We start from the raw sequence: 25,472 nt of genomic DNA, 5'->3' as shown, positions 1-25,472 counted from the left end.
CGTCATGGTGGTGGGGGCCATGTTGGCAGCCATGACAGCAGCGATAGCCACAGCAGTAGCCACAGTGGCGGCCATGATGTTGGCCATGGTCCTGGTGGCCATGGAGTTGGCCACGATGGTAGCGATGGCCGTGACAGTATCCGTGACGTTGGCCATGGGAGTGGTGGCCATTTTGGTGGCCATGATGGTAGCGATGGCCATGACAGTAGCCATGACGTTGGCCATGGGAGTGGTGGCCATTTTGGTGGCCACGATGGTAGCCATGGCCATGACGGTAGCCATGACGTGGCCATGGGAGTGGTGGCCATTTTGGTGGCCACGATGGTAGCGATGGCCGTGGCAGTAGCCATGACGTTGGCCATGGGAGTGGTGGCCATTTTGGTGGCCACGATGGTAGCCATGGCCATGACGGTAGCCATGACGTTGGCCATGATTCCATTGACCGTATTGGTGGCCACGACAGTCGTGATGACCACAGCGGTAGCCACGGTGGCGGCCATGACACTTCCCATGGCAGTCTCGGTGGCCACCTCCCACTGCCGGTGGCTACCTGGCGGTGACTCGAGGTTGCCCCGCGGTGGGCGTGTCCCCCCCCAGGGCATGCGGTACCTGCACCACCGCGACGTCGTCCACGGGCGCCTCAAGTCCCGCAACTGCGTCGTGGACGGGCGCTTCGTGCTCAAGGTCACGGACCACGGCTACAACGAGCTGCTGGAGGCCCAGCGGGTGACGCTCCCCGCCCCCCGCGCGCAGGGTGAGGGCGGGGCCGGGGGCGGGGCCTCGGCATGGGGGGCGGGGCTTAGCCTGCGAGAGTGTGGCCTGGGGAATCGAGGTAGGGTTTGGCCTTGAGGAGGCGGGGGTGAGGGTGGAGCCTCAAGGGGTGGGAGCCAACGGGATGGGGTGGGGAGGTGGGAGGGGCTTGCTTGGGGGAAGGGGCGTGGCTTGGGGAGGGGGCTCTAAGGGATTGGAGGGGCTAAGGGGTGGGTGGGGTCTACAGGCTGTGGGTGGGGCCATTGATCAGGGGCGAGGCTTACAACGGGGTGGGGCTGAACGTGGGGGCTATTGGCTTTGGTGCCTGGGGGCGGAGCTTGCAGACCCAGGACCGCGCCCACACCCAGTTGGGGGCGTGGCCTTTCCCGTGGTGGGCATGGCCTGGGTGCTTTGGGGGCGTGGCCACACTGTCAACTGGGCGTCACCAGCCAGAGGGTGGGAGGTGGGGGTGTAGCCTGTGGAAGGGGGGGGCGTGGCCTGGGGTGAAGGGGCGTGGCCTGTGGGTGAGGTGGGTTGGCTTGGGGGTGAAGGGGCGTGGCCTAGAAGTGGCCATGTCTGGGGGAAGGGGTGTGGTCTGTGAATGGGGGGCATGGCCCGAGGATGGGGGGCGTGGCTTGGGGTGAAGTGGCGTGGCTTGGGGTGAAGGGGTGTGGCCTGGGGATGAGGGGGCATGGCCTGGGGGTGAATAGGTGTGGCCTGGGGATAAAGGGGTGTGGCCTGTGATGAAGGGGCGTGGCCTGTGGGTGAGAGGACTTCGCCTGTGGTTGAATGGACGTGGCCTGAGATGAGGAGGCGTGGCTTGGGGATGAGGGGGCAGGGCCTGGGGGTGAATGGGTGTGGCCTGGGGATGAAGGGGCGTGGCCTGTGATGAAGGGGCGTGGCCTGTGATGAAGGGGCGTGGCCTGTGGGTGACGGGACATGGGCTGTGGGCGAATGGATGTGGCCTCTGAGGAGGCGTGGCTTGGGGATGAGGGGGCAAGGCCTGGGGGTGAATGGGTGTGGCCTGGGGGTAAAGGGGCGTGGCTTGCGGATGAAGGGGGCGTGTCTGACCGTGGCCACGCCCCCTCAGAGCGGCTGTGGACGGCTCCCGAGCTGCTGCGGGACGCGGCGCTGGAACGTCGCGGCACCTTCCGGGGGGACATTTACGGCATCGGCATCATCATGCAGGAGGTGATCTGCCGCAGCGGCCCCTACTGCATGCTGGGATTGGCCCCCGAAGGTACCGCCCCCCCCCGCTGCATGCTGGGATTGACCCCCCCAGGGAACCGCCCCCCCCCACCGGTCCCCTCCCGGTCACCCCACCCCATGCTGGGATCGGCCCCTGAGGGATCCTCTAGGACCCCCCCAACACCTCCAGAGCCCCCCCAGGTAGATCCAGGACCCCCCAAACACCTCCAGGACCCCCCCAAAACACCTGCAGGACCCCCCCAAACTCCTCTAGGACACCCCAAACACCTCCAGGACCCCCCCAAACATCTCCAGGACCCCCCCAAACACCTCCAGGACCCCCCCCAAGCACCTCCAGGACCCCCCCTAAACTCCTCTAGGACCCCCAAAACACCTCTGTACCCCCCCAGATACCCCTTGGGGCACCCCCTCCAACACCCGATCCCCTCCAGCACCCCCCAGGACCCCCCCAAAACTCCTCCAGGACCTCCCAAGCACCTGCAGGACCCCCAAAACACCTCTAGGAGCCCCCAAACACCTCCAAGACCCCCCCTAAACACCTGCAGGACGCCCCCAAACTCCTCTAGGACACCCAAAACACCTCCAGGACCCCCCCAAGCACCTCCAGGACCCCCTAAAACTCCTCTAGGACCCCCAAAAACACCTGCAGGACCCCCCCAAACTCCTCTAGGACCCCCAAACCACCTCAATACCCCCCCTGATACCCCTTGGGAAACCCCCTCCAACACCCGATCCTCTCCAGCACCCCCAGGACCCCCCCAAAACTCCTCCAGGACCTCCCAAGCACCTGCAGGACCCCCCCAAACACCTGCAGGACCCCCCCAAACACCTCTAGGAGCCCCCAAACACCTCCAGGACCCCCCCAAACATCTCCAGGACCCCCCCAAGCACCTCCAGGACCCCCCCCAAACTCCTCTAGGACCCCCAAACCACCTCAATACCCCCCCTGATACCCCTTGGGACACCCCCTCCAACACCCGATCCTCTCCAGCACCCCCCAGGACCTCCCCAAAACTCCTCCAGGACCTCCCAAGCACGTGCAGGACCCCCCCAAACACCTGCAGGACCCCCCCAAACACCTCCAGGACCCCCCCAAACACCTCTAGGAGCCCCCCAAACACCTCCAGGACCCCCCCAAATACCTCTAGGAGCCCCCAAACACCTCCAGGACCCCCCAAAACACCTGCAGGACCCCCCCAAACACCTCCAGGCCCCCCCCAAGCACCTCCAGGACCCCCCCAAACTCCTCTAGGACCCCCCAAAAACACCTCCAGGACCCCCCCAAACTCCTCTAGGACCCCCAAACCACCTCAATACCCCCCCTGATACCCCTTGGGGCACCCCCTCCAACACCCGATCCCCTCCAGCACCCCCCAGGACCCCCCCAAAACTCCTCCAGGACCTCCCAAGCACCTGCAGGACCCCCCCAAACACCTCTAGGAGCCCCCAAACACCTCCAGGACCCCCCCTAAACACCTGCAGGACCCCCCCAAACTCCTCTAGGACCCCCAAAAACACCTCCAGGACCCCCCCAAGCACCTCCAGGACCCCCCCAAACTCCTCTAGGACCCCCAAAAACACCTGCAGGACCCCCCCAAACACCTCTAGGACCCCCAAACCACCTCAATACCCCCCCTGATACCCCTTGGGACACCCCCTCCAACACCCGATCCCCTCCAGCACCCCCCAGGACCCCCCCCAGTTGACCCTCCCCACACCCTCTGACATTTCGGTGTGTGGGGGGGGGGGGGGGGGGTGTCCCCAGAGATCATCGAGAAGGTGAAGCGGCCCCCCCCGCTGTGCCGCCCCGCGGTGTCGGCCGACCAGGCGCCGCTGGAGTGCATCCACCTGATGAAGCAGTGCTGGAGCGAGCAGCCCGAGCGCCGCCCCGCCATCGACGAGATCTTCGACCAGGTCTGCGGGGGGGGGGGCACGGCCCGGGGGGGGGGGGGGAACTGTGGGGGGTGGGGGGGGGCGCTAGGAGGGGTGGGGGGGGCGTTAGGATGGGATGGGGGGGAATAGTGGGGGGTGGGGGGGGCGCTAGGAGGGGTGGGGGGGGCGTTAGGATGGGATGGGGGGGAATAGTGGGGGGTGGGGGGGGCGCTAGGAGGGGTGGGGGGGGCACTAGGGTTGGATGGGGGGGCACTAGGATGGGATGGGGGGGAATAGTGGGGGGTGGGGGGGGCGCTAGGAGGGGTGGGGGGGCGCTAGGATGGGATGGGGGGGCACTAGGATGGGTGGGGGGGGCACTAGGGTGGGATGGGGGGGCACTAGGATGGGATGGGGGGGAATAGTGGGGGGTGGGGGGGGCGCTAGGATGGGATGGGGGGGCACTAGGGTGGGATGGGGGGGCACTAGGATGGGATGGGGGGGAATAGTGGGGGGTGGGGGGGGCGCTAGGAGGGGTGGGGGGGCGCTAGGATGGGATGGGGGGGCACTAGGATGGGTGGGGGGGGCACTAGGGTGGGATGGGGGGGCAGGATGGGTGGGGGGACACTAGGATGGGTGGGGGGGGCACTAGGGTGGGATGGGGGGGCAGGATGGGTGGGGGGGGCACTAGGATGGGATGGGGGGGGAAACAGTGTGGGGTGGGGGGGCAGGATGGGATGGGGCGGGCCCAGTCTGGGGTGAAGCCACCAGTATGAACTGGGGCGGGCCCAGTCTGGGGTGAAGCACACCAGTATGAACTGGGGCGGGCCCAGTCTGGGGTGAAGCACACCAGTATGAACTGGGGCGGGCCCAGTCTGGGGTGAAGCACACCAGTATGAACTGGGGCGGGCCCAGTCTGGGGTGAAGCACACCAGTATGAACTGGGGCGGGCCCAGTCTGGGGTGAAGCACACCAGTATGAACTGGGGCGGGCCCAGTCTGGGGCGAAGCGCACCAGTATGAACTGGGGCGGGCCCAGTCTGGGGTGAAGCACACCAGTATGAACTGGGGCGGGCCCAGTCTGGGGCGAAGCACACCAGTATGAACTGGGGCGGGCCCAGTCTGGGGTGAAGCACACCAGTATGAACTGGGGCGGGCCCAGTCTGGGGTGAAGCGCACCAGTATGAACTGGGGCGGGCCCAGTCTGCTCTGCGGCGGGGGGGGTGCGGGGGGAGGGCTGGCTCTTGTCTCTGGGCTCCCGTGTGCCCCCCAGCCCCCACCCCCCCGTCACCCATTTGTTTTGTTTTGTTTTACTTTATTTTACTTTATTTTAATTTATTTTATTTCATTTTACTGTATTTTATTTCATTTTATTTTATTTTACTTTATTTTATTTTATATTTTATTTTATTTTATTTTATTTTATTTTATTTTACTTTATTTTATATTTTACTTTATTTTATTTTATTATATTTTATTTTATTTTATTTTACTTTATTTTAATTTATTTTATTTTATTTCATTTTATTTTACTTTATTTCATTTTATTTATTTTATTTTATTTTATTTCATTTTATTTTATTTTACTTTATTTTATTTTATATTTTACTTTATTTTATATTTTACTTTATTTTATTTTACTTTATTTTATTTTATTTTACTTTATTTTATTTTATTTTACATTTTATTTTACTTTATTTTTTTAATTTAATTTAATTTAATTTAATATTTTGTATTTTATTTTCATTTTATATTTTATTTTATTTTACTTTATTTTATTTTGCTTATTTTACTTTATTTTACTTTATTTTATTTTATATTATTTTACTTTATATTTTACTTTCTTTTATTCTTTTATTTTATATTATATTATTTTATTTTATTTTATATTTTACTTTATTTTACTTTATTTTATATTTTACTTTATTTTATATTTTACTTTATTTTATTTTATTTTACTTTATTTTATTTTATTTATATTTTATTTTACTTTATTTTTTAAAATTTTATTTTATTTTATATTTTATTTTACTTCATTTTATATTTTATTTTATTTTACTTTATTTTATTTTGCTTATTTTATTTTACTTTATTTTACTTTATTTTATATTTTACTTTATTTTATATTTTACTTTATTTTATTTTATTTTACTTTATTTTATTTTATTTATATTTTATTTTACTTTATTTTTTAAAATTTTATTTTATTTTATATTTTATTTTACTTCATTTTATATTTTATTTTATTTTACTTTATTTTATTTTGCTTATTTTATTTTACTTTATTTTACTTTATTTTATATTTTACTTTATTTTATATTTTACTTTATTTTATTTTATTTTACTTTATTTTATTTTATTTATATTTTATTTTATTTTTTAAAATTTTATTTTATTTTATATTTTATTTTACTTCATTTTATATTTTATTTTATTTGACTTTATTTTATTTTGCTTCATTTTATTTTACTTTCTTTTACTTTCTTTTATTCCATTTTATATTATTTTATTTTATTTTAATTTGACTTTATTTGACTTTATTTTGCTTTCTCCCCTCCCCAAGTTCAAAAGCATCAACAAGGGCCGGAAAACCAACATCATCGACTCGATGCTGCGCATGCTGGAGCAGTACTCCAGCAACCTGGAGGACCTGATCCGCGAGCGCACCGAGGAGCTCGAGATCGAGAAGCAGAAAACCGACCGGCTGCTCACCCAGATGCTGCCCCCGTGGGTGCTGGGCGTGGCCGTGGCGGCCACACGTGGGGCTGTGGGTGCTGAGGTGGTCACTGGGGGCAAGTTGGGGGTGGCTATGGTGGCCACACGTGGGGCTGTGGGTGCTGAGGTGGTCACTGGGGGCAAGTTGGGGGTGGCTGTGGTGGCCACACGTGGGGCTGTGGGTGCTGAGGTGGTCACTGGGGGCAAGTTGGGGGTGGCTGTGGTGGTCACACGTGGGGCTGTGGGTGTTGAGGTGGTCACTGGGGGCAAGTTGGGGGTGGCTGTGGTGGTCACACGTGGGTCTGTGGGGCTGGAGGGTGTTGAGGTGGTTACCAGGGGCAAGTTGGGGGTGGCCATGGTGGCCACACGTGGGTCTGTGGGTGTTGGGGTGGCCACCGGGAGCAAGTTGGGGGTGGCTGTGGTGGCCACACGTGGGTCTGTGGGGCTGGAGGGTGTTGAGGTGGTTACCAGGGGCAAGTTGGGGGTGGCCGTGGTGGCCACACGTGGGGCTGTGGGTGCTGAGGTGGTCACTGGGGGCAAGTTGGGGGTGGCTGTGGTGGCCACACGTGGGGCTGTGGGTGCTGAGGTGGTCACTGGGGGCAAGTTGGGGGTGGCTGTGGTGGTCACACGTGGGTCTGTGGGGCTGGAGGGTGTTGAGGTGGTTACCAGGGGCAAGTTGGGGGTGGCCGTGGTGGCCACACGTGGGGCTGTGGGTGCTGAGGTGGCCACCGGGGGCAAGTTGGGGGTGGCTGTGGTGGCCACACGTGGGGCTGTGGGTGCTGAGGTGGTCACTGGGGGCAAGTTGGGGGTGGCTGTGGTGGCCACACGTGGGGCTGTGGGTGCTGAGGTGGTCACTGGGGGCAAGTTGGGGGTGGCTGTGGTGGTCACACGTGGGTCTGTGGGGCTGGAGGGTGTTGAGGTGGTTACCAGGGGCAAGTTGGGGGTGGCCGTGGTGGCCACACGTGGGGCTGTGGGTGCTGAGGTGGCCACCGGGGGCAAGTTGGGGGTGGCTGTGGTGGCCACACGTGGGGCTGTGGGTGCTGAGGTGGTCACTGGGGGCAAGTTGGGGGTGGCTGTGGTGGCCACACGCGGGGCTGTGGGTGCTGAGGTGGTCACTGGGGGCAAGTTGGGGGTGGCTGTGGTGGCCACACGTGGGGCTGTGGGTGCTGAGGTGGTCACTGGGGGCAAGTTGGGGGTGGCCGTGGTGGCCACACGTGGGGCTGTGGGTGCTGAGGTGGTCACTGGGGGCAAGTTGGGGGTGGCTGTGGTGGTCACACGTGGGTCTGTGGGTGCTGAGGTGGTCACTGGGGGCAAGTTGGGGGTGGCCGTGGTGGTCACACGTGGGGCTGTGGGTGCTGAGGTGGTCACTGGGGGCAAGTTGGGGGTGGCCGTGGTGGTCACACGTGGGTCTGTGGGTGCTGAGGTGGTCACTGGGGGCAAGTTGGGGGTGGCTGTGGTGGCCACACGTGGGGCTGTGGGTGCTGAGGTGGTCACTGGGGGCAAGTTGGGGGTGGCTGTGGTGGCCACACGTGGGGCTGTGGGTGCTGAGGTGGCCAGTGTGGGCAAGTTGGGGGTGGCCGTGGTGGCCACACGTGGGTCTGTGGGTGCTGAGGTGGCCAGTGTGGGCAAGTTGGGGGTGGCCGTGGTGGCCACACGTGGGTCTGTGGGTGTCGGGGTGGCCACCGGGGGCAAGTTGGGGGTGGCCGTGGTGGCCACACGTGGCTCTATACGACTAGAGGGAGGTAGCCACCAATCCCCAGCCCCACCAACTACCCGGCGACCGAGAAGCCACCCAAGAACCCCGGTGGCCACACCCAAGATTTGGAAAGCCCCGTTACCCCCCACCCCAAGGGGGTGACAACCCGGTGGCTGAATCCCGGTGGCCACCTCGCCGGCAGGTCGGTAGCCGAGGCCCTGAAGATGGGGACCCCCGTGGAACCCGAGTACTTCGAGGAGGTGACGCTCTACTTCAGCGACATCGTGGGCTTCACCACCATCTCGGCTATGAGCGAGCCCATCGAGGTAGTCGACCTCCTCAACGACCTCTACACCCTCTTCGACGCCATCATCGGCTCGCACGACGTCTACAAGGTGACGTGGCCACCGCGGGGGGCGCGGGGGCTACTAGATCGGCGCCGCGAACGTGGCGCCTGGCCGTTAAATGAAGGCGGCGCTTGGGCTACCTGGAGTTGTAGGTTGGCCACTGCGTTAAGGTGGTGATGGGTCGCCGAGGAGACTTTAGGGGGTGTCTGTGAGGTGGCCGTGGCTTTGGTGGCCACGGTCTGGGACACATTGGTGCTTGGGCTACCTCAGTCTACAGATTGGCCACCAAATGAAGGTGGCGATGGGTCTCCGTAGTCCTTGGGGACGTCTGTGAGGTGGCCGTGGCTTTGGTGGCCACAGGCTGGGGCACAGCGGTGCTTGGGCCACCTCAAACTGCAGATTGGCCACCAAATGGAGGTGGTGACGGGTCCTTAGGGGCGTCCATAAGGTGGCCGTGGCTCTGGTGGCCACGGTCTGGGGCAGAGCAGTCCTTGGGCCACCTCAAACTGCAGATTGGCCACCAAATGGAGGTGGTGACGGGTCTCCGTAGCCCTTGGGGACGTCTGTGAGGTGGCCGTGGCTTTGGTGGCCACCGTCTGGGGCAGAGAAGTGCTTGGGCCACCTCAATCTACAGATTGGCCACCAAATTATATTGGGGACGGGTCCCCAAGGCTCTGAGGGATGTCTGTGAGGTGGCCGTGGCTCTGGTGGCCACGGTCTGTGGCACAGCGGTGCTTGGGCCACCTCAAACTGCAGATTGGCCACCAAATGGAGGTGGCGATGGGTCCATGAGGTCCCTAGGGGTGGCCGTGGCTTTGGTGGCCACGGTCTGGGGCACAGCGGTGCTTGGGCCACCTCAACCTGCGGACTGGCCACCGAATTAAACTGGGGACGGGTCTCTGAGGTCTGTGAGGTGGCCGTGGCTCTGGTGGCCACCACCCCCCAGGACATGGCTTGTGTTTGGGCCACCTCACCCTGCAGACACGGTGCCGTGGCCACCAACCAGCCCCCGTTCCACGTCCCCGAGCTCCTCGCGTGACATCGTGACGTGGCCCCCTGGTGCCACTGGTGGCCACTTTGGCCACCTCCACCTCCTCTCCCACAACCCGGGGCTGCGGCCAGCTTGTTGGTGGCCGTGGCTACCACCCCCCCACACCCCCGCCCCGCACTTCCCGCCAGTGACACGCCCTGTGGCCCGCCGTGGCCACCTCCTCGCCCCGCAGGTGGAGACCATCGGCGACGCCTACATGGTGGCCTCGGGGCTACCGAAGCGCAACGGCAACCGCCACGCCGGCGAGATTGCCAACATGTCGCTGGACATCCTCAGCTCCGTCGGCACCTTCAAGATGCGCCACATGCCCGAGGTGCCCGTCCGCATCCGGATTGGCCTCCACTCGGGTAAGGCCACGCCCCCCTGACCCAGGGAGGGACCATATTGGTCACGCCTATTCCTGGCCACACCCCGTCACGTCTTGGCCACCGTCAACGTGGCCACTGAACAATCAACCGTGACCCGTTGGCCGTTGATCCGTTGGACGTGACTCGTTGGCCAGGATCGTTGGGGGTCCCCCTGGCCACGCCCTTGAAGACCACGCCCACCGTTGGCCACGCCTATTCCTGGCCACACCCCGTCACGTATTAGCCACCGTCAACGTGGCCATTGGACCATCAACCGTGACTCGTTGGCCATGAGCATTGGGGGTCCCCCTGGCCACGCCCTTGAAGACCACTCCCACCGTTGGCCACGCCCATTCATGGCCACACCCCATCACATCATATTGGCCACCGTCAGCGTGGGGCCGTTGCCCCATCAACTGTGACTGGTTGGCCATTGACCCATTGGCCATGACTCCTTGGCCATGACACTTAGGGGCCCCCCCTCTGGCCACGCCCTTGAAGGCCACTCCCACCGTTGGCCACGCCCCTTCCTGACCACGCCCTGTCACATTGTATTGGCCACCATCAACGTGGCCGTTGACCCATCAGCCGTGACTCGTTGGCCATCGTCCCATTGGCCATCAGCCTTGGGGTCCCGCTGGCCACGCCCCCGGCCATGCCCTTGAAGATCACGCCCACCTTTGGCCACACCCCTTCCTGGCCACGCCCTGTCACATCCTATTGACCCCCCTCGGCATGGCCATTGACTCATTGGCCATGACCGCCCTTACAGACCACGCCCACACCCCCCCACCCCCAGTGGCCACGCCCCTTGGCCACACCCCAACTCCTCACCCTGGGCCCTTGGCCACCCCTTGACCCCACCCCAAGACCCTGCCCCCTCATGACCCTGCCCCATGTGACCACACCCCTTGGTGGCCACGCCCCAATGTGACCACGCCCCCCCCGGTGGCCACGCCCCCTCCGCAGGGCCCTGCGTGGCCGGCGTCGTGGGGCTCACCATGCCACGCTACTGCCTCTTCGGGGACACCGTCAACACGGCGTCACGCATGGAGTCCACCGGCCTGCGTGAGTGGCCCCGCCCCCCCGTGGCCCACACATGTCCCCCCACACGCGTGTCCCCAACGTGGGTCACACCACGTGTCCCCCCCGCACGCGTGTCCCCCTACATGTCCCCGCACACGTGTCGCCAACGTGGGTGCCCCCCCCGTGTCCCCCAACATGTGTGTCCCTCACACGTGTGTCCCCAACATGGGTCACACCACGTGTCCCCCCCCACACGTGTCCCCAACATGGGTGCCCCCATGTGCCTCCCAACACGTGTGTCCCCAACACGGGTCACACCACGTGTCCCTCCCCACACGTGTCCCCAAAAAATGGGTCCCCCCCATGTGTCCCCAACACATGTCCCCCACACACGTGTCCCCCACACACGTGTCCCCAAAAATGGGTCCCCCCATGTGGCCTCCAACACGTGTGTCCACGATGTGTGTGTCCCCAAAATGGGTCCCCCAACGTGTCCGCCCACACGTGTGTCCTCATCACGTGTCCCCCCACGTGTCCCCTCCCACATGTGTCCCCATCATGGGTTCCCCCAACGTGTCCCCCACATATGTGTCCCCAACGTGGGTCTCGGCGTCCCCCCACGTGTCCCCACACGTATGTCCTCAAAATGGGTCCCCACGTGTCCCCCACATGTGTCCCCAACCTGTGTGTCCCCAACACGGGTCTCAACATCCCCCCACGTGTCCCCCCCACACGCGTGTCCCCAACCCGGCTCCCACCACACGCCCCACCATGTGTCCCCAACCCACGTGTCCCCACCACGTGTCCCCCCCACGCATGTCCCCATCGCGTGTCTCACCACACGCCCCCACACGTGTCCCCTCCCTCACACGTGTCCCCAAATCGGGTCCCCCCACGTGTCCCCAACATGTGTGTGTCCCCCCACACGTGTCCTCCCCACACGTGTCCCCAAATCGGGTCCCCCCACGTGTCCCCAACATGTGTGTGTGTCCCCCCCACGCGTGTCCCCATCGCGTGTCTCACCACACGCCCCCACACGTGTCCCCTCCCTCACACGGTGACACGGGACACACACACACGTGACGGGGGGGCCCCCGGTGACGGGCGTGTCCCCGCAGCGTACCGCATCCACGTCAACGCCCGCACGGTGGCCATCTTGAAGACGCTGCAGGAGGGCTTCAAGGTGGACATCCGGGGCAAGACCGAGCTCAAGGTGCCCCCCCAGTGCCCCCCAGTATCCCCCAGTGCCCCCCAGTATCCCCCAGTGCTCCCAGTATCCCCCAGTGCCCCCCTTGATCCTTTATTGCCCCCTCATTGCCCCTTATTGCACCCTAGGAGCCCCCGTATTGGCCACAATGACTCCTTATTGCCCCCCTTGCCCTCTAGTTGCCCATTACTGGACCCTAGTTGCCCCCATTGCCCCCGTAGTGGCCACACTGGCTCCTTGTTGCCCCTAATTGCCCCTTATTGCACCCTAGTTGCCCCCGTTGCCCCTGTATTGGCCGCGTTGACTCGTTATTGCTCCCCTTGCCCCCTAACTGCCCCTTACTGCACCCTAGTTGCCCCAACTGCCCTCGTAGTGGCCACACTGACTCCTTATTGCCCCTTACTGTGCACTAGTTGACCCGTTGCCCCTGTATTGGCCACGTTGACTCCTTATTGCCCCCCTTGCCCCCTATTGCACCCTAGTTGCCCCCACTGCCCCTGCATTGGCCACATTGACTCTTTATTGTCCCCGAATTGCCCCTTATTGCACCCTAGTTGCCCCCGTTGCCCTCGTAGTGGCCACACTGACTCCTTATTGCCCCTTACTGTACACTAGTTGCCCCCGTTGCCCCTGTATTGGCCACGTTGACTCCTTATTGCCCCCCTTGCCCCCTATTGCACCCTAGTGGCCCCCGTTGCTCCTGTATTGGCCACGTTGACTCGTTATTGCTCCCCTTGCCCCCTAACTGCCCCTTACTGCACCCTAGTTGCCCCAACTGCCCTCGTAGTGGCCACACTGACTCCTTATTGCCCCTTACTGTGCACTAGTTGCCCCCGTTGCCCCCATATTGGCCACGTTGACTCGTTATTGCCCCTAATTGCCCCTTACTGCACCCTAGTTGCCCCCGTTGCCCCTGTATTGGCCACATTGATACCTTATTGCCCCTAATTGCCCCTTATTGAACCACAGTTGCCCCCATTGCCCCTGTATTGGCCACGTTGACTCCTTATTGCCCCTGTAACCCCTAATTGCACCCATCGCCCCCATATTGCCCTCTTATTGCCCCCTTATTGCCCCCATTGACTCCTTATTGCCCCCGTCACCCCCTCATTGCCCCCACATTGCCCCTTTCTTACCCCCATTGCCCCTTAATGCTCTTATTGGCCCCTTACTGCCCCCTGGTTGCCCCCTGGTTGCCCTCTTGTCCTTTTATTGCCCCACTGACTCCTTAATGCCCCCATTGCCCCCAACACCCCCTCATTGCCCCCTTTCCCTCCTTATTGCCCCCATCAACCCCTCATTGCCCCCTAATTGCCCCTATTGACTCCTTATCGCCCCCCACTGCCCCCTTAGTGCCCCCATTGACTCCTTATTAGCCCCATTGCCCCCTCATTGCCCCCATCGCCCCTTATTGCCCTCTAGCGCCCCCTCATTGCCCCCATTGACTCCTTAGTGCCCCCATTGCCCCCAGCACCCCCTTATTGCCCCTTTATTTGCCCCATTGCCCCCTCATTGCCCCCACTGACTCCTTATTGCCCCTGTCACCCCCATATTGCCCCCATCGCCCCTTATTGCCCTCTAGTGCCCCCATTGCCCCCATTGACTCCTTAGTGCCCCCGTCACCACGATATTGCCCCCCATTGCCCCCATCACCCCTTATTGCCCTCTAATGCCCCCATTGCCCCCATTGATTCCTTATTGCCCCTGTTGCTCCCACCACCCCCTCATTGCCCCCATTGACTCCTTATTGCCCCCATATTGCCCCGATTGCCCCCTTATTGCCCCCATTCCCCCCTCATTGCCCCCACTGACTCCTTATTGCCCCTGTCACCCCCATATTGCCCCACATTGCCCCCATCGCCCCTTATTGCCCTCTAGCGCCCCTTCATTGCCCCCATTGACTCTTTAGTGCCCCCATTGCCCCCACCACCCCCTTATTGCCCCGACCACCCCCTCACTGCCCCCATTGACTCCTTATTGCCCCCATATTGCCCCCGCCACCCCCTTATTGCCCCCACTAACTCCTTATTGCCCCCATATTGCCCCCATCGCCCCCTTATTGCCCCCATTTCCCCCTCATTTCCCCCACTGATTCCTTATTGCCCCCCCCTATTGCCCCCGTTGCCCCCCCCCCGCCCCTCAGTTGCCCCCCCCGTGGGGCTGACGGTGGCTCGTGTCCCCCCCCCCAGGGGAAGGGCGTGGAGGACACGTACTGGCTGGTGGGACGCGAGGGCTTCACCAAACCCATCCCCACCCCCCCCGACCTGCTGCCGGGGTGAGGACCCTGGGGGGGTCCCTGGGGGGGGGGGTCGCTGGGTCTCCCGAGGGGATGGGGGGGTCCCTTGAGGGGATTGGGGGGGTCCCTGGGGGGATTTGGGGGTCCCTGGGGGGGTCCCTGGGTCCCTTGATGGGATGTGGGGGTCCCTGGGGGGGATTTGGGGGTCCCTGGGGGGGATGTGGGGGTCCCTGGGGGGGTCCCTGGGTCCCTGGGGGGGATGTGGGGGTCCCTGGGGGGGATGTGGGGGTCCCTGGGGGGGTCCCTGGGTCTCTTAATGGGATGTGGGGGTCCCTTGAGGGGATTGGGGGGTCCCTGGGGGTCTCTGGGTCCCTGGGGGGGATTTGGGGGTCCCTGGGGGCGATTTGGGGGTCCCTGGGGGGGATGTGGGGGTCCCTGGGGGGGTCTCTGGGTCCCTGGGGGGGATTTGGGGGTCCCTGGGGGCGATTTGGGGGTCCCTGGGGGGGATGTGGGGGTCCCTGGGGGGGTCCCTGGGTCTCTTAATGGGATGTGGGGGTCCCTTGAGGGGATTGGGGGGTCCCTGGGGGTCTCTGGGTCCCTGGGGGGGATTTGGGGGTCCCTGGGGGCGATTTGGGGGTCCCTGGGGGGGATGTGGGGGTCCCTGGGGGGGTCTCTGGGTCCCTGGGGGGGATTTGGGGGTCCCTGGGGGCGATTTGGGGGTCCCTGGGGGGGATGTGGGGGTCCCTGGGGGGGTCCCTGGGTCTCTTAATGGGATGTGGGGGTCCCTTGAGGGGATTGGGGGATCCCTGGGGGGGTCTCTGGGTCCCTGGGGGGGATTTGGGGGTCCCTGGGGGCGATTTGGGGGTCCCTGGGGGGGATGTGGGAGTCCCCGGGGGGGTCTCTGGGTCCCTTGAGGGGATTGGGGGGGTCCCTGGGGGCGATTTGGGGGTCCCTGGGGGGGTCCCTGGGTCCCATGGGGTGGGGGGCGGGGCCACTTGTGGTTTTGGGGAGCAGGGAGGGGGTCGGGGGGGGGTATCAGGGACCCCCCTGGACTTCTGGGGACCCCCCTGGTGACTTTTGGGGGGTGTCGTGTGTCCCGTCCCCCCCCCCCAGGGCCAGCAACCACGGGATCAGCCTGGACGAGATCCCGCCCGACCGCAGGAAGAAGCTGGAGAGGGCGCGGCCGGGGCAGGTGCTGAAATAGCCACGCCCCCTCCCGGAGGTGAGCCACGCCCCCTCGCCACACCCCCTCGCCACGCCACGCCCACCTCCCTCAGGCCACACCCACCACTGTCAGGCCCCGCCAAGCCAAGCGCCGCCCCCTCTCGGGCGGGTTGACCTCCTTTGCTGCTCCGTGATATTTGCATCTCATTAATATTCAGAGACACGGACTCCGCCTCCCCATCGGGAGGTTGGTCCTGGCCTGGAGCTAGGGGAAAAGGGGGGTGGTGCCTCTCTAGCCGCCCTGTTTTCTGCTCTGTGGTGTGCCTGCTGCTCGCTGGAGGACTTCCAGAGTCCTCCAGACCATAGAGAGGGGGCCAGTCTGCCCTGCAGAGCCTCTCTGTACCTCCATGGGGGCTGTACTCAGTGGTCACCTCTATGACTGCCAGGGTTTAGTCCTCCAAACCATAGAGAGGGGGGCCAGTCTGCCCCATGGAACCCCTCTGTACCTCCAGCTCATCTCTATGGCTGCAGGATTTGGAGTCCTCCAGACCATAGAGAAGGGGCCAGTCTGCCCCACAGAGCCTCTCTGTATCTCCATGGTGCTGTACTCAGTGGTCACCTCTATGGCTGCCAGGGTTTAGTCCTCCAAACCATGGAGAGGGGGGCCAGTCTGCCCTGCAGAGTCTCTCTGTACCTACCAGCTCATCTCTATGGCTGCAGGCTTTGAAGCCCTCCAAACCATAGAGAGGAGGCTAGCTTGCCCCACAAAGCTCCTCTGTACCTCCATGGTGCTTGTACTCAGTGGTCAACTCTATGGTTGCCAGGGTTTAGTCCTCCAAACCATAGAGAGGAGACTTTGCCCCGCAGAGCCCCTCTGTACCTCCAGCTCATCTCTATGGTTGCCAAGCTTTGAAGTCCTCCAGACCATAGAGCCCTCTCCCCAGGCGGCCCTCTGCACCACCCCACACCCTTCTCTATGGTCCCAGCTCCTCCAGACCATAGAGGCAGAGCTAGAGTGGCACCTCCCACCCACCCCCCCACCCCCCTCCCAGAACCGCTCTGTCCCTCCACAGAGCCACTCTATGACCCCGCGGAGCCCGACGACACCATAGAGACGCAGCTAGAGCGCCCCCCCACCCCCCCCCCCACTTCCGCCAGGCCCCACTCTATGGTCCCGCCCCTTCCGGCGGCCATCGAGCGCTTGTGCCTAGAGCGGCGCCCTGGGGCATGCTGGGCCAATGGTGGCGCCCCCCCTGGCCCCGCCCCTCTGCAGCATCGTGGGACAGGGGAGGACTCTACACGCTGATTGGCTGCTTCAAGACCCGCCCCCTCCATGACAGGTGACGTCACAGGAAGTGGCTCCTTGGTGGGACGACCACGCCCCCGGACTCTTAAAGGGGCGGGGGGGGGTGTTTTCTGTCTGGGGATACAAAACACCCTTAAAGGGGCGGGGCCTGTCTCCAGGAAGGGGCGGGGCCACACAGACCCCGCGCAGCCAATAGCGGCGCAAGGAGGGAGGATGCTCTTAAAGGGGCGGTGCCCTGGGTGGATATTTGTCGGCAGACAAAAAAAAAAAAAAAAATTAAAAAAAAAAAAAATAAAGCCCTAAGGGGGGTGGGCGGCCATTTTGGGCGGCCATATTGGAGAGCCGGCAGCCAACCAATGGGGTCGGCCGCACGCTTCTTAAAGGGACATTCAGCTTTTTTTTTTTATTATTATTTTTTAGGCTCAATCCCCGCCCCCTTTCTTTATTTAAAGGGACCCCACCCCCCTCCCGGCCCCGCCCCATCCAACCCTCCCGGCCTCTTCTTAAAGGGGCGGCCGCTGTCGGCCATCTTGTGCTCGATCTCAGGAATATTTGTCTGTAGACCAAAAAAAAAAACCGAACAAGCCACGCCCACACGTATCTTAAAGGGGCGGCGCAGGCTCGGCGCCCGCCCGCGGGCAGGATTTTCTGTAGAAAAACAAGATTTTTGCTCTAAAAGGGGCTCTCGGAGTCGGCCATCTTGTCGCCACACCTGGGGCGTGTCGCTTAAAGGGGCGGTGTGTGGGCGGCCATCTTGTCGCCACACCTGGGGCGTGTCTCTCACAGGGGCGGGGTGTGGGCGGCCATCTTGTCGCCACACCTGGGGCGTGTCTCTTAAAGGGGCGGGGTGTGGGCGGCCATCTTGTCGCCACACCTGGGGCGTGTCTCTCACAGGGGCGGTGTGTGGGCGGCCATCTTGTCGCCACACCTGGGGCGTGTCTCTTAAAGGGGCGGGGTGTGGGCGGCCATCTTGTCGCCACACCTGGGGCGTGTCTCTCACAGGGGCGGTGTGTGGGCGGCCATCTTGTCGCCACACCTGGGGCGTGTCTCTTAAAGGGGCGGTGTGTGGGCGGCCATCTTGTCATCACACCTGCGGCATGTCTCTTAAAAGGCCAGCATAGAGACCGCCATCTTGTTGCCACACACACAGCACATCTCTTAAAGGGGCAGCGCATGGGCAGCCATGTTGTTTCCCACCCCCAGGAGCAGGGCACAGACCAGGCCCTGCCCCTCCCAGGACAAACAAGCACCGAGCCGGGGCAGATGGGTGACACCCAGGTCCCTTTATTGTCCCCAAAGGCGGCAGCACCCTCCTCGTCACACCGTCCACTTCAAGCACCTACGGGAGGGGAAGGAAACAAGTCACAGGGGGGGCCCCCAGGTGCATCCCCCACCCCATACTGGGTGTCCCGGTGGCTTTGTCCCCCCCAGTACTGGGTGTTGTCCCCGTCCCCGTACCGGGTGTCCTGGTGGGTGCCCAGGCAGCGGCTGGAGCAGTAGCGGGCGCCGCAGGTGACGCAGGTGTAGGCCGAGGGGAAGCCACAAACGGCACAAAAATGGCGCTGGGGGAGGCGGGAGGGGGCGGCGCACGCCGAGACGTAGTTGGGGCCCTCGGCCGCGCTCAGGTTCTGGGGGGGGGGGACACACACACAACACACAGGGGGGTAAGGGGTCAGTGTGGGGCGCTGGGGGCACCCCGAAGTCCCCACAGTCCTGGTGGGGGTCAGGTGGTAGCACTGAGGCACCCAGGAGTAAAGGAACAACCTGGAACTGCCCCCCGCCCCCCAAAAAATCACACAGCACCCCAAAAGTGCGCTCAGGACCCCCCCAAAGATTCTTCTAGCAACCCTAAGTGGGGCTGGGGTGCCCCAAATATCCCCAGAACCCCCCCAAAATCACACAACACCCCAAAACTGCACTCAAGATCCCCCCAAACAACCCAAGGACCCCCCAAAGCCCCCCCCAAAATTCTCTTAACAGCCCTAAGTGGGTCTGGGGAGCCCCAAATATCCCCAAAACCCCCCAAAAATCACGCAGCACCCCAAAACCGCTCTCAAGACCCCCCCAAACTATCCAAGGACCCCCCAAAATTCTCTTAACAGTCCTAAACGGGTCTGGGGTGCCCCAAGTATCCCCAGAACCCCCCCAAAAAATCACGCAGCACCCCAAAACTGCGCTCAAGACCCCCCCAAACAACCCAAGGACCCCCCAAAGCCCCCCCCAAAATTCTCTTAACAGTCCTAAACTGGTCTGGGGTGCCCCAAATATCCCCAGAACCCCCCAAAAAAACCCACAGAACCCCAAAACCACACTCAAGACCCCCCCAGACCATCCAAAGACCCCCCCAAAGATTCTCTTAGCAGCCCTAAGCGGGTGTGGGGTGCCCCAAATATCCCCCAGAACCCCCCAAAATCACACAACACCCCAGAACTGTGCTCAAGACCCCCCCCAAACAACCCAAGGACCCCCCAAAAATTCTCTTAACAATCCTAAACGGGTCTGGGGTGCCCCAAACATCCCCAGAACCCCCCCAAAAGCTACGCAGCACCCCAAAAGTGCACTCAGGACCCCCCCCCCAAAAAAATTCTCTTCACAGCCCTAAATAGGTCTGGGGTGCCCCAAATATCCCCAGGAACCCCCCCAAACCCCACGGAAATCCGACAACACCCCAAAATTGACCCCGAGACCCCCCCAAATCCCTCCAGGGATCAGCCAGAAGGGTTGAACCACCCTGAGGGCCCCCCCCCCAGCTACCCCTGGCTGCCCTAATCCCCCCCCCCGAGGGTTCTGACCCCCCTAAACTACCCCAGGACCCCCCCAAACAGACACGAAGGCACCACCCGACCGCCCCAGGAACCCCAAAGTACCCCCAGAACTGCTCCTGAGGGGGGGGGGGGGGGGTCACCCACCACCCCAAAAACACCCCCAGGACCTCCCCCCCAACCACCCCCAGGGCTCTGCTGGAACCCCAAACCCCCCCCCGGGACACCCCCCACCACCCCAGAGCCCCCCCCAAATGACTCTACCCCCACCCCAGTGCCCCCCCAAACCCCAGTGCCCCCCCCCCCCAAATCCCTAAGAATACCCCTAAATGAAAAAGCACCGGGGCCCCCCTAAATGCCCCCCCTCCAAGAACCCCCCCCAAATCCTGCCCCCTTTCCCCCCCTCCATGTTTCAGGGTCCCTTCCAGAGCCCCCCCCAAGCCCTTGCACCTCCCCTAAAGCCCCCCCAAGCCCCCGAGCCTCCCCCAGAGCCCCCCCAAATTTTCCTCATGGCCCCCCCCAAGCCCCCCCCAGCCCCACCTGCTCCTCCAGCAGCGCCTGGAAGTTTTTGCGGAAGCGAAGTTTGAAATGGTCCCCCCGAGTTTTTTTCTTTTTCTTTCCTGGGGAGGCAGCAGCACCCCAACACGCCCCCCCCCCCCCCCCAACACTGTAACCAGGGAGCCTGAGGGGGGGCCCCCAGCGCCCCAACACCCCCACACAGACACCCCCAAACGCCCCCCATCTCTCTACTCACCCCCCCAGAGCCCCCCATTTCTCTCCTTGCCCCCATTTTCCCTGCACCCCCCCCCCAGCTCTCCTGAGCCCCCCCCCATCCCCTGGACCCCCCCAATTCCCCCCTCAACTCCCCACATACCCAGAGCCCCCCAACTCACCCCACATGCCCCCCCCAGAGCCCCCCCATCCCTCTCTGACCCCCCCCAGCTCCTCAGAACCCCCATTTCTCCCCTCACCCCCACTTCCCCGAGCCCCCCCCAGCTCCCCCGAGCCCCCCCCCAACCCCTGGACCCCCCCAATTCCCCCCCCCAACTCCCCACATACCCAGAGCCCCCCAACTCACCCCACATCCCCCCCTCAGAGCCCCCCAATCCCTCTCTGACCCCCCCCCCAGTTCCCCCAACACCCCCATTTCTCCCCTCACCCCCATTTCCCCGAGCCCCCCCCAGCTCCCCCGAGCCCCCCCCCAACCCCTGGACCCCCCCAAACCCCCGGATCCCCCCAACTCACCCCACATGCCCCCCCATCCCTCTCTGACCCCCCCCAGCTCCTCAGAACCCCCATTTCCCCCTCACCCCCATTTCCCCTCGCTCCCCCCAGCTCCCCGTCGCCCCCCCCAACCCCTGGACCCCCCCAAATCACCCCACGCTCCCCCCCAGGGCCCCCCAATCCCCCCCCCGGTCCCCGCACCGGTCTCGGCGGTATCGGCGAAGTGCGGGAGGCGCTTCCCGGGCCGGGGCAGCCCCGCCTGCGGATCGTCCCCGAAATTATCGTTCTCCAGCGCCTCCAGCTGCCGGTTCAGCCGCCGCTGCCGGGTCGCCCGGTCCAGGACCCGCCGCTGCGCCGCCTCCGGCACCCGCCCTGCGACCGGAGGCCGTTACCGGGGCTCCGGGACCCCCCCGGGGCTGTTACCAGGGCTCCCGGATCCCCCCCCGGGGCCGTTACCGGGGCTCAGGACCCCCCCCGGGGCCGTTACCGGGGCTCCGGGACCCCCCCCCGGGGCCGATACCGGGGCTCCGGGACCCCCCCCGGGGCCGTTACCGGGGCTCCCGGATCCCCCCCCGGGGCCGTTACCGGGGCTCCCGGATCCGCCCCCGGGGCCGTTACCGGGGCTCAGGACCCCCCCCGGGGCCGTTACCGGGGCTCCGGGACCCCCCTGGGGCCGCCCCCGACCCCAACTGCCCCCGGCCCGCCGGTACCTGACACCTTCTTCTCCCCCATATTGAGCCGCGGGGCCACTTCCGCCCTCACGGCACGCCACTTCCGCCCTCACGGCACGCCACTTCCGCCCTCACGGCACGCCACTTCCGCCCTCACGGCACGCCACTTCCGCCCTCACGGCACGCCACTTCCGCCCTCACTTGTGGGCGCCGCCTTTTAGAGCTCGGCGCCGCCGCCATCTTGAGCGCGGCGCGCTGACGTCATCTCGAGCGCCGCGCCGCTGACGCCATCTTGAGCGCGGCGCCTCCGCCCTCCCTCCCGCCGCCATCTTAGTGGCGGCGCACTCAAGCCACGCCCCTTCCCGACCCCGCCTCCTCCCCGCTTAGCCCCGCCCACCTCCCCCACGCTTGGCAACGTGGCAGCGGTTCCCTTGGCCCCGCCCCTCTGGCGGGGATTGGCTGGGCTGGGAGGAGCGGACGGCGCGGATTGGCCGGCGGGCGTGGCGGGGAGGGCGGGGCCGGCCCGCCGAAGCCCCGCCCCTCGCCGGCCGCGCTGCCCGCCATGGCCCCGCTGCTCGCCCCGCGGCTCCTGCCCGTCCTGCTGCTCGCCCCGGGGCTGCTGCTGCCGCCCGGCGCCGCCCGGAGCCCCCCCGCGCCCGGTAGGAACAAAGAGGGGAGGGGGCACCGGGGGTCAAAGGTCACGGGAGGGGGTGTGGTCGAGGGTCAGTGGGGGTCAGGGGTTATCCGGGGTCGGGGGGGGGGGGGTCCAGGGGGAGTTTGGGGGTTTAGAGGGGGTGGAGGAGGGTCAGGGGTCAGGGGGAGGGGTCAGGGGTCATGAAGGGGGGTCGGGTGCTGTGGGGGGGTCACAGGGAGGGGTCAGGGGTCACGAAGGGGGGTCAGGCATCATGGGGGGGTCATGGGGAGGGGTCAGGGGTCACGAAGGGGGGTCAGGCATCATGGGGGGGTCACGGGGAGGGGTCAGGGGTCACGAAGGGGGGTCAGGTGCTGTGGGGGGGACGTGGGGAGGGGTCAGGGGTCATTAAGGGGGGGTCAGGCATCATGGGGGGGTCACGGGGAGGGGTCAGGGGTCACGAAGGGGGGTCAGGCATCATGGGGGGGTCACGGGGAGGGGTCAGGGGTCACGAAGGGGGGTCAGGTGCTGTGGGGGGGACGTGGGGAGGGGTCAGGGGTCATGAAGGGGGGTCAGGCATCATGGGGGGGTCACGGGGAGGGGTCAGGGGTCACGAAGGGGGGTCAGGCTCTGTGGGGGGGCCACAGGGAGGGGTCAGGGGTCACGAAGGGGGGTCAGGCATCATGGGGGGGGTCACGGGGAGGGGTCAGGGGTCACAAAGGGGGGGTCAGGTGCTGTGGGGGGGTCACGGGGAGGGGTCAGAGGTCACAAAGGGGGAGTCAGGCTCTGGGGGGTGTCACGGGGAGGGGCCAGGGGTCATCTGGTGGCACTAGGGGTCACTTGGAGGGGGGTCAGGAGTCAGCGGGGAGAGGTCAGGGGTCATGAGGGGGGGTCAGAGGTCACGGGGGGGGTCCCAGGCGTCTGACCCCCCCCCGCAGAGCAGCTGCTGGTGCTGACGGTGGCGACGGAGGCGACCGAGGGCTACGAGCGGTTCCTGCGCTCGGCCCGGCGCTTCAACTACAGCGTCAAGGTGGGGGCACCCGGGGGGGGCACCCGGGGGGGGCACCCGGGGGTGGGGGGGGCACCCAGGGGTTGGGGGGGGGCGCCCAAGATTGGGGCAGGGGGCGTAGGGGGGGATCCCAGGGGTGGGAGGGGGCACTGGGGGACACCCAAGGACTGGGGGGGGGGGGCACCCCCAGGGTTGTGGGGGGGGGAGCTCCTGGGGTTGGGGGGGGCACCCAAGGGGGGTATTGGGGGTTGGGGGGGTGTTTGAGGTGGGGGGCTGGGGGGGGGGGGTACCTAAAAGGGGGATGAAAAGGGGGGGGGGGCGTCACCTTGGGGTGGGGGGTGATGGCTGTGGGGTGACACCCCCCCCCCTTGTGTCACCCCTGTTCCTCCTGTGCCCCCCCCCGTGTCCCCCCGTGCCCCCCCATCCCCTGTGCCCCCCCCGTGTCCCCCTGTGCCCCCCCATCTCCTGTGCCCCCCCGTGTCCCCCTGTGCCCCCCCATCCCCCGTGTGCCCCCCATCCCCTGTGCCCCCCCGTGTCCCCCTGTGCCCCCCCATCCCCTGTGCCCCCCCCGTGTCCCCCTGTGCCCCCCCATCCCCTGTGCCCCCCCCGTGTCCCCCTGTGCCCCCCCCATCCCCTGTGCCCCCCCGTGTCCCCCTGTGCCCCCCCATCCCCTGTGCCCCCCCCGTGTCCCCCTGTGTCCCCCCCGTGTCCCCCCGTGCCCCCCCCATCCCCCGTGTCCCCCCCCCCCGCCGTGTCCCTGTGCCCCCCCATCCCCTGTGCCCCCCCCCGTGTCCCCCTGTGCCCCCCATCTCCTGTGCCCCCCCCGCGTCCCCCTGTGCCCCCCCATCTCCTGTGCCCCCCGTGTCCCCCCGTGCCCCCCATCCCCTGTGCCCCCCCGCCGTGTCCCTGTGCCCCCCCCAGACGCTGGGGCTGGGCCAGGCCTGGCGGGGGGGGGACGTGGCGCACACGGTGGGGGGGGGACAGAAGGTCCGGTGGCTGAAGAGCGCGATGGCGCCGCTGAGGGACCGCCCCGAGCTGGTGGTGCTCTTCGTGGACAGGTCTGGGGGGGGGGACACGGGGGGGGGGGGACACGGGAGGGATGGGGGACACACGGGGGGGGGCATGGAGGGAGGGGGATGAAGGTGGGGGGGGCGCAGAAGGGATGGGGGGGGCACTGGGGGGGAGACACAAAGGTGGGGGGGAATTGGGGGGGCGCAGAAGGGATGGGGGGGGGACATGGGGGGGGACATGGGGTTTGGGGGGGTCATGGGGGGACATGGGGGGGGTGCAGAAGGGATGGGGGGGCACGGGGGGGGACATGGGGTTTGGGGGGGTCATGGGGGGACATGGGGGGGGTGCAGAAGGGATGGGGGGGGGGACATGGGGGGGGACATGGGGTTTGGGGGGGTCATGGAGGGGGGGACGAAGGTGGGGGGGACATGGGGGGGCGCAGAAGGGATGGGGGGGGCACTGGGGAGGACATGGGGTTTGGGGGGGTCATGGGGGGACATGGGGGGGGCGCAGAAGGGATGGGGGGGCACTGGGGGGGACAGGGAGGGGTGGGGGGACATTGGGGGGGACATGGGGAGGATGGGGGGGCAGGGGGGGGACACAGGGGGATATGGGGGGACATGGGGGTTGGGGGGGGACACAGAAGGGATGGGGGGGCACTGCGGGGACACAGAGAGGATGGGGGGGCACGGGGGGGGACATGGGGTTTGGGGGGGTCATGGAGGGGGGTACGAAGCTGGGGGGGACATGGGGGGGCGCAGAAGGGATGGGGGGGCACTGGGGGGGACATGGGGGGGGACATGGGGTTTGGGGGGGACATGGGGGGGCTCAGAAGTGATGGGGGGGCACTGGGGGGACAGGGAGAGGATGGGGGGACGTTGGGGGGGCACGGGGGGGGACACAGGGGGATGTGGGGGGACGGGGGGTTTGGGGGGACACTGGGGGGGTTTGGGGGGGTCGGGGGGGGGGGTGACGCTGACCCTTGTGCCCCCCCCCCCCCCAGCTATGACGTGGTGTTCGCGGGGGGGCCCCGGGAGCTCTTGGCCAAGTTTTGGGGGGCCGGCGCCCGCGTGCTGTTCTCGGCCGAGGCCTTTTGTTGGCCCCAGGAGGGGTTGGCCCCCGCCTACCCCCCGCCCCCCCCGGGGGGGAAAACCCTTCCTCAACTCTGGGGGTACGGGGGGGGCTTTGGGGGTACCCCCGGGGGGGGGGGAAAGGGGTTGGGGGGGGTCCCCTGGGCAGGTT

General features: G+C 63.7%; 3 protein-coding genes across 4 annotated transcripts in view; 2 read left to right on the top strand and 1 right to left on the bottom strand.

The window, feature by feature from the left end:
* The window catches only part of LOC141972854 (retinal guanylyl cyclase 1-like), a 28,721-nt gene extending 11,926 nt beyond the window's left edge, over nt 1–16,795 (top strand). Inside the window, exons 10-20 of the mRNA XM_074930890.1 lie at nt 598–754; nt 1,841–1,990; nt 3,725–3,873; nt 6,391–6,554; nt 8,441–8,633; nt 9,809–9,983; nt 10,953–11,051; nt 12,128–12,222; nt 14,406–14,491; nt 15,566–15,674; nt 16,690–16,795. Of these exons, the coding sequence (XP_074786991.1) occupies nt 598–754; nt 1,841–1,990; nt 3,725–3,873; nt 6,391–6,554; nt 8,441–8,633; nt 9,809–9,983; nt 10,953–11,051; nt 12,128–12,222; nt 14,406–14,491; nt 15,566–15,656 (1,359 nt within the window). The 3' untranslated portion in view covers nt 15,657–15,674; nt 16,690–16,795. The remainder of the gene's footprint in view (nt 1–597; nt 755–1,840; nt 1,991–3,724; nt 3,874–6,390; nt 6,555–8,440; nt 8,634–9,808; nt 9,984–10,952; nt 11,052–12,127; nt 12,223–14,405; nt 14,492–15,565; nt 15,675–16,689) is intronic.
* Nucleotides 16,796–18,186: 1,391 nt separating this feature from the next.
* ZNHIT1 (zinc finger HIT-type containing 1) lies at nt 18,187–21,844 on the bottom strand. 2 transcript variants are annotated; one of them, XM_074930912.1, is made up of 5 exons: nt 21,809–21,844; nt 21,110–21,257; nt 20,225–20,304; nt 18,381–18,550; nt 18,187–18,261 (listed from the first exon to the last, which is right to left on the bottom strand). In XM_074930912.1, the coding sequence occupies exons 1-5, from the start codon at nt 21,842–21,844 to the stop codon at nt 18,240–18,242; spliced, it is 456 nt and encodes a 151-aa protein (XP_074787013.1). In that variant the 3' UTR covers nt 18,187–18,239. The 2 variants fall into 2 exon arrangements, with proteins under 2 accessions (XP_074787013.1, XP_074787012.1); XM_074930911.1 differs by lacking the exon at nt 21,809–21,844 and adding an exon at nt 21,619–21,706 and having other exon boundaries at nt 21,110–21,280.
* A 280-nt stretch (nt 21,845–22,124) lies between these two features.
* Nucleotides 22,125–25,472, top strand: part of LOC141972853 (multifunctional procollagen lysine hydroxylase and glycosyltransferase LH3-like) — a 4,152-nt gene continuing 804 nt past the window's right edge. The window contains exons 1-4 of the mRNA XM_074930889.1: nt 22,125–22,238; nt 23,149–23,240; nt 24,141–24,277; nt 25,234–25,421. Of these exons, the coding sequence (XP_074786990.1) occupies nt 22,142–22,238; nt 23,149–23,240; nt 24,141–24,277; nt 25,234–25,421 (514 nt within the window). The 5' untranslated portion in view covers nt 22,125–22,141. The remainder of the gene's footprint in view (nt 22,239–23,148; nt 23,241–24,140; nt 24,278–25,233; nt 25,422–25,472) is intronic.

This window comes from Athene noctua, chromosome 36, assembly GCF_965140245.1.
Source record: "Athene noctua chromosome 36, bAthNoc1.hap1.1, whole genome shotgun sequence".
Lineage (NCBI taxonomy): Eukaryota > Metazoa > Chordata > Aves > Strigiformes > Strigidae > Athene > Athene noctua.
The sequence above is the reverse complement of the archived record's forward strand: the minus strand, read 5'-3'. Positions and strand labels throughout refer to the sequence as shown.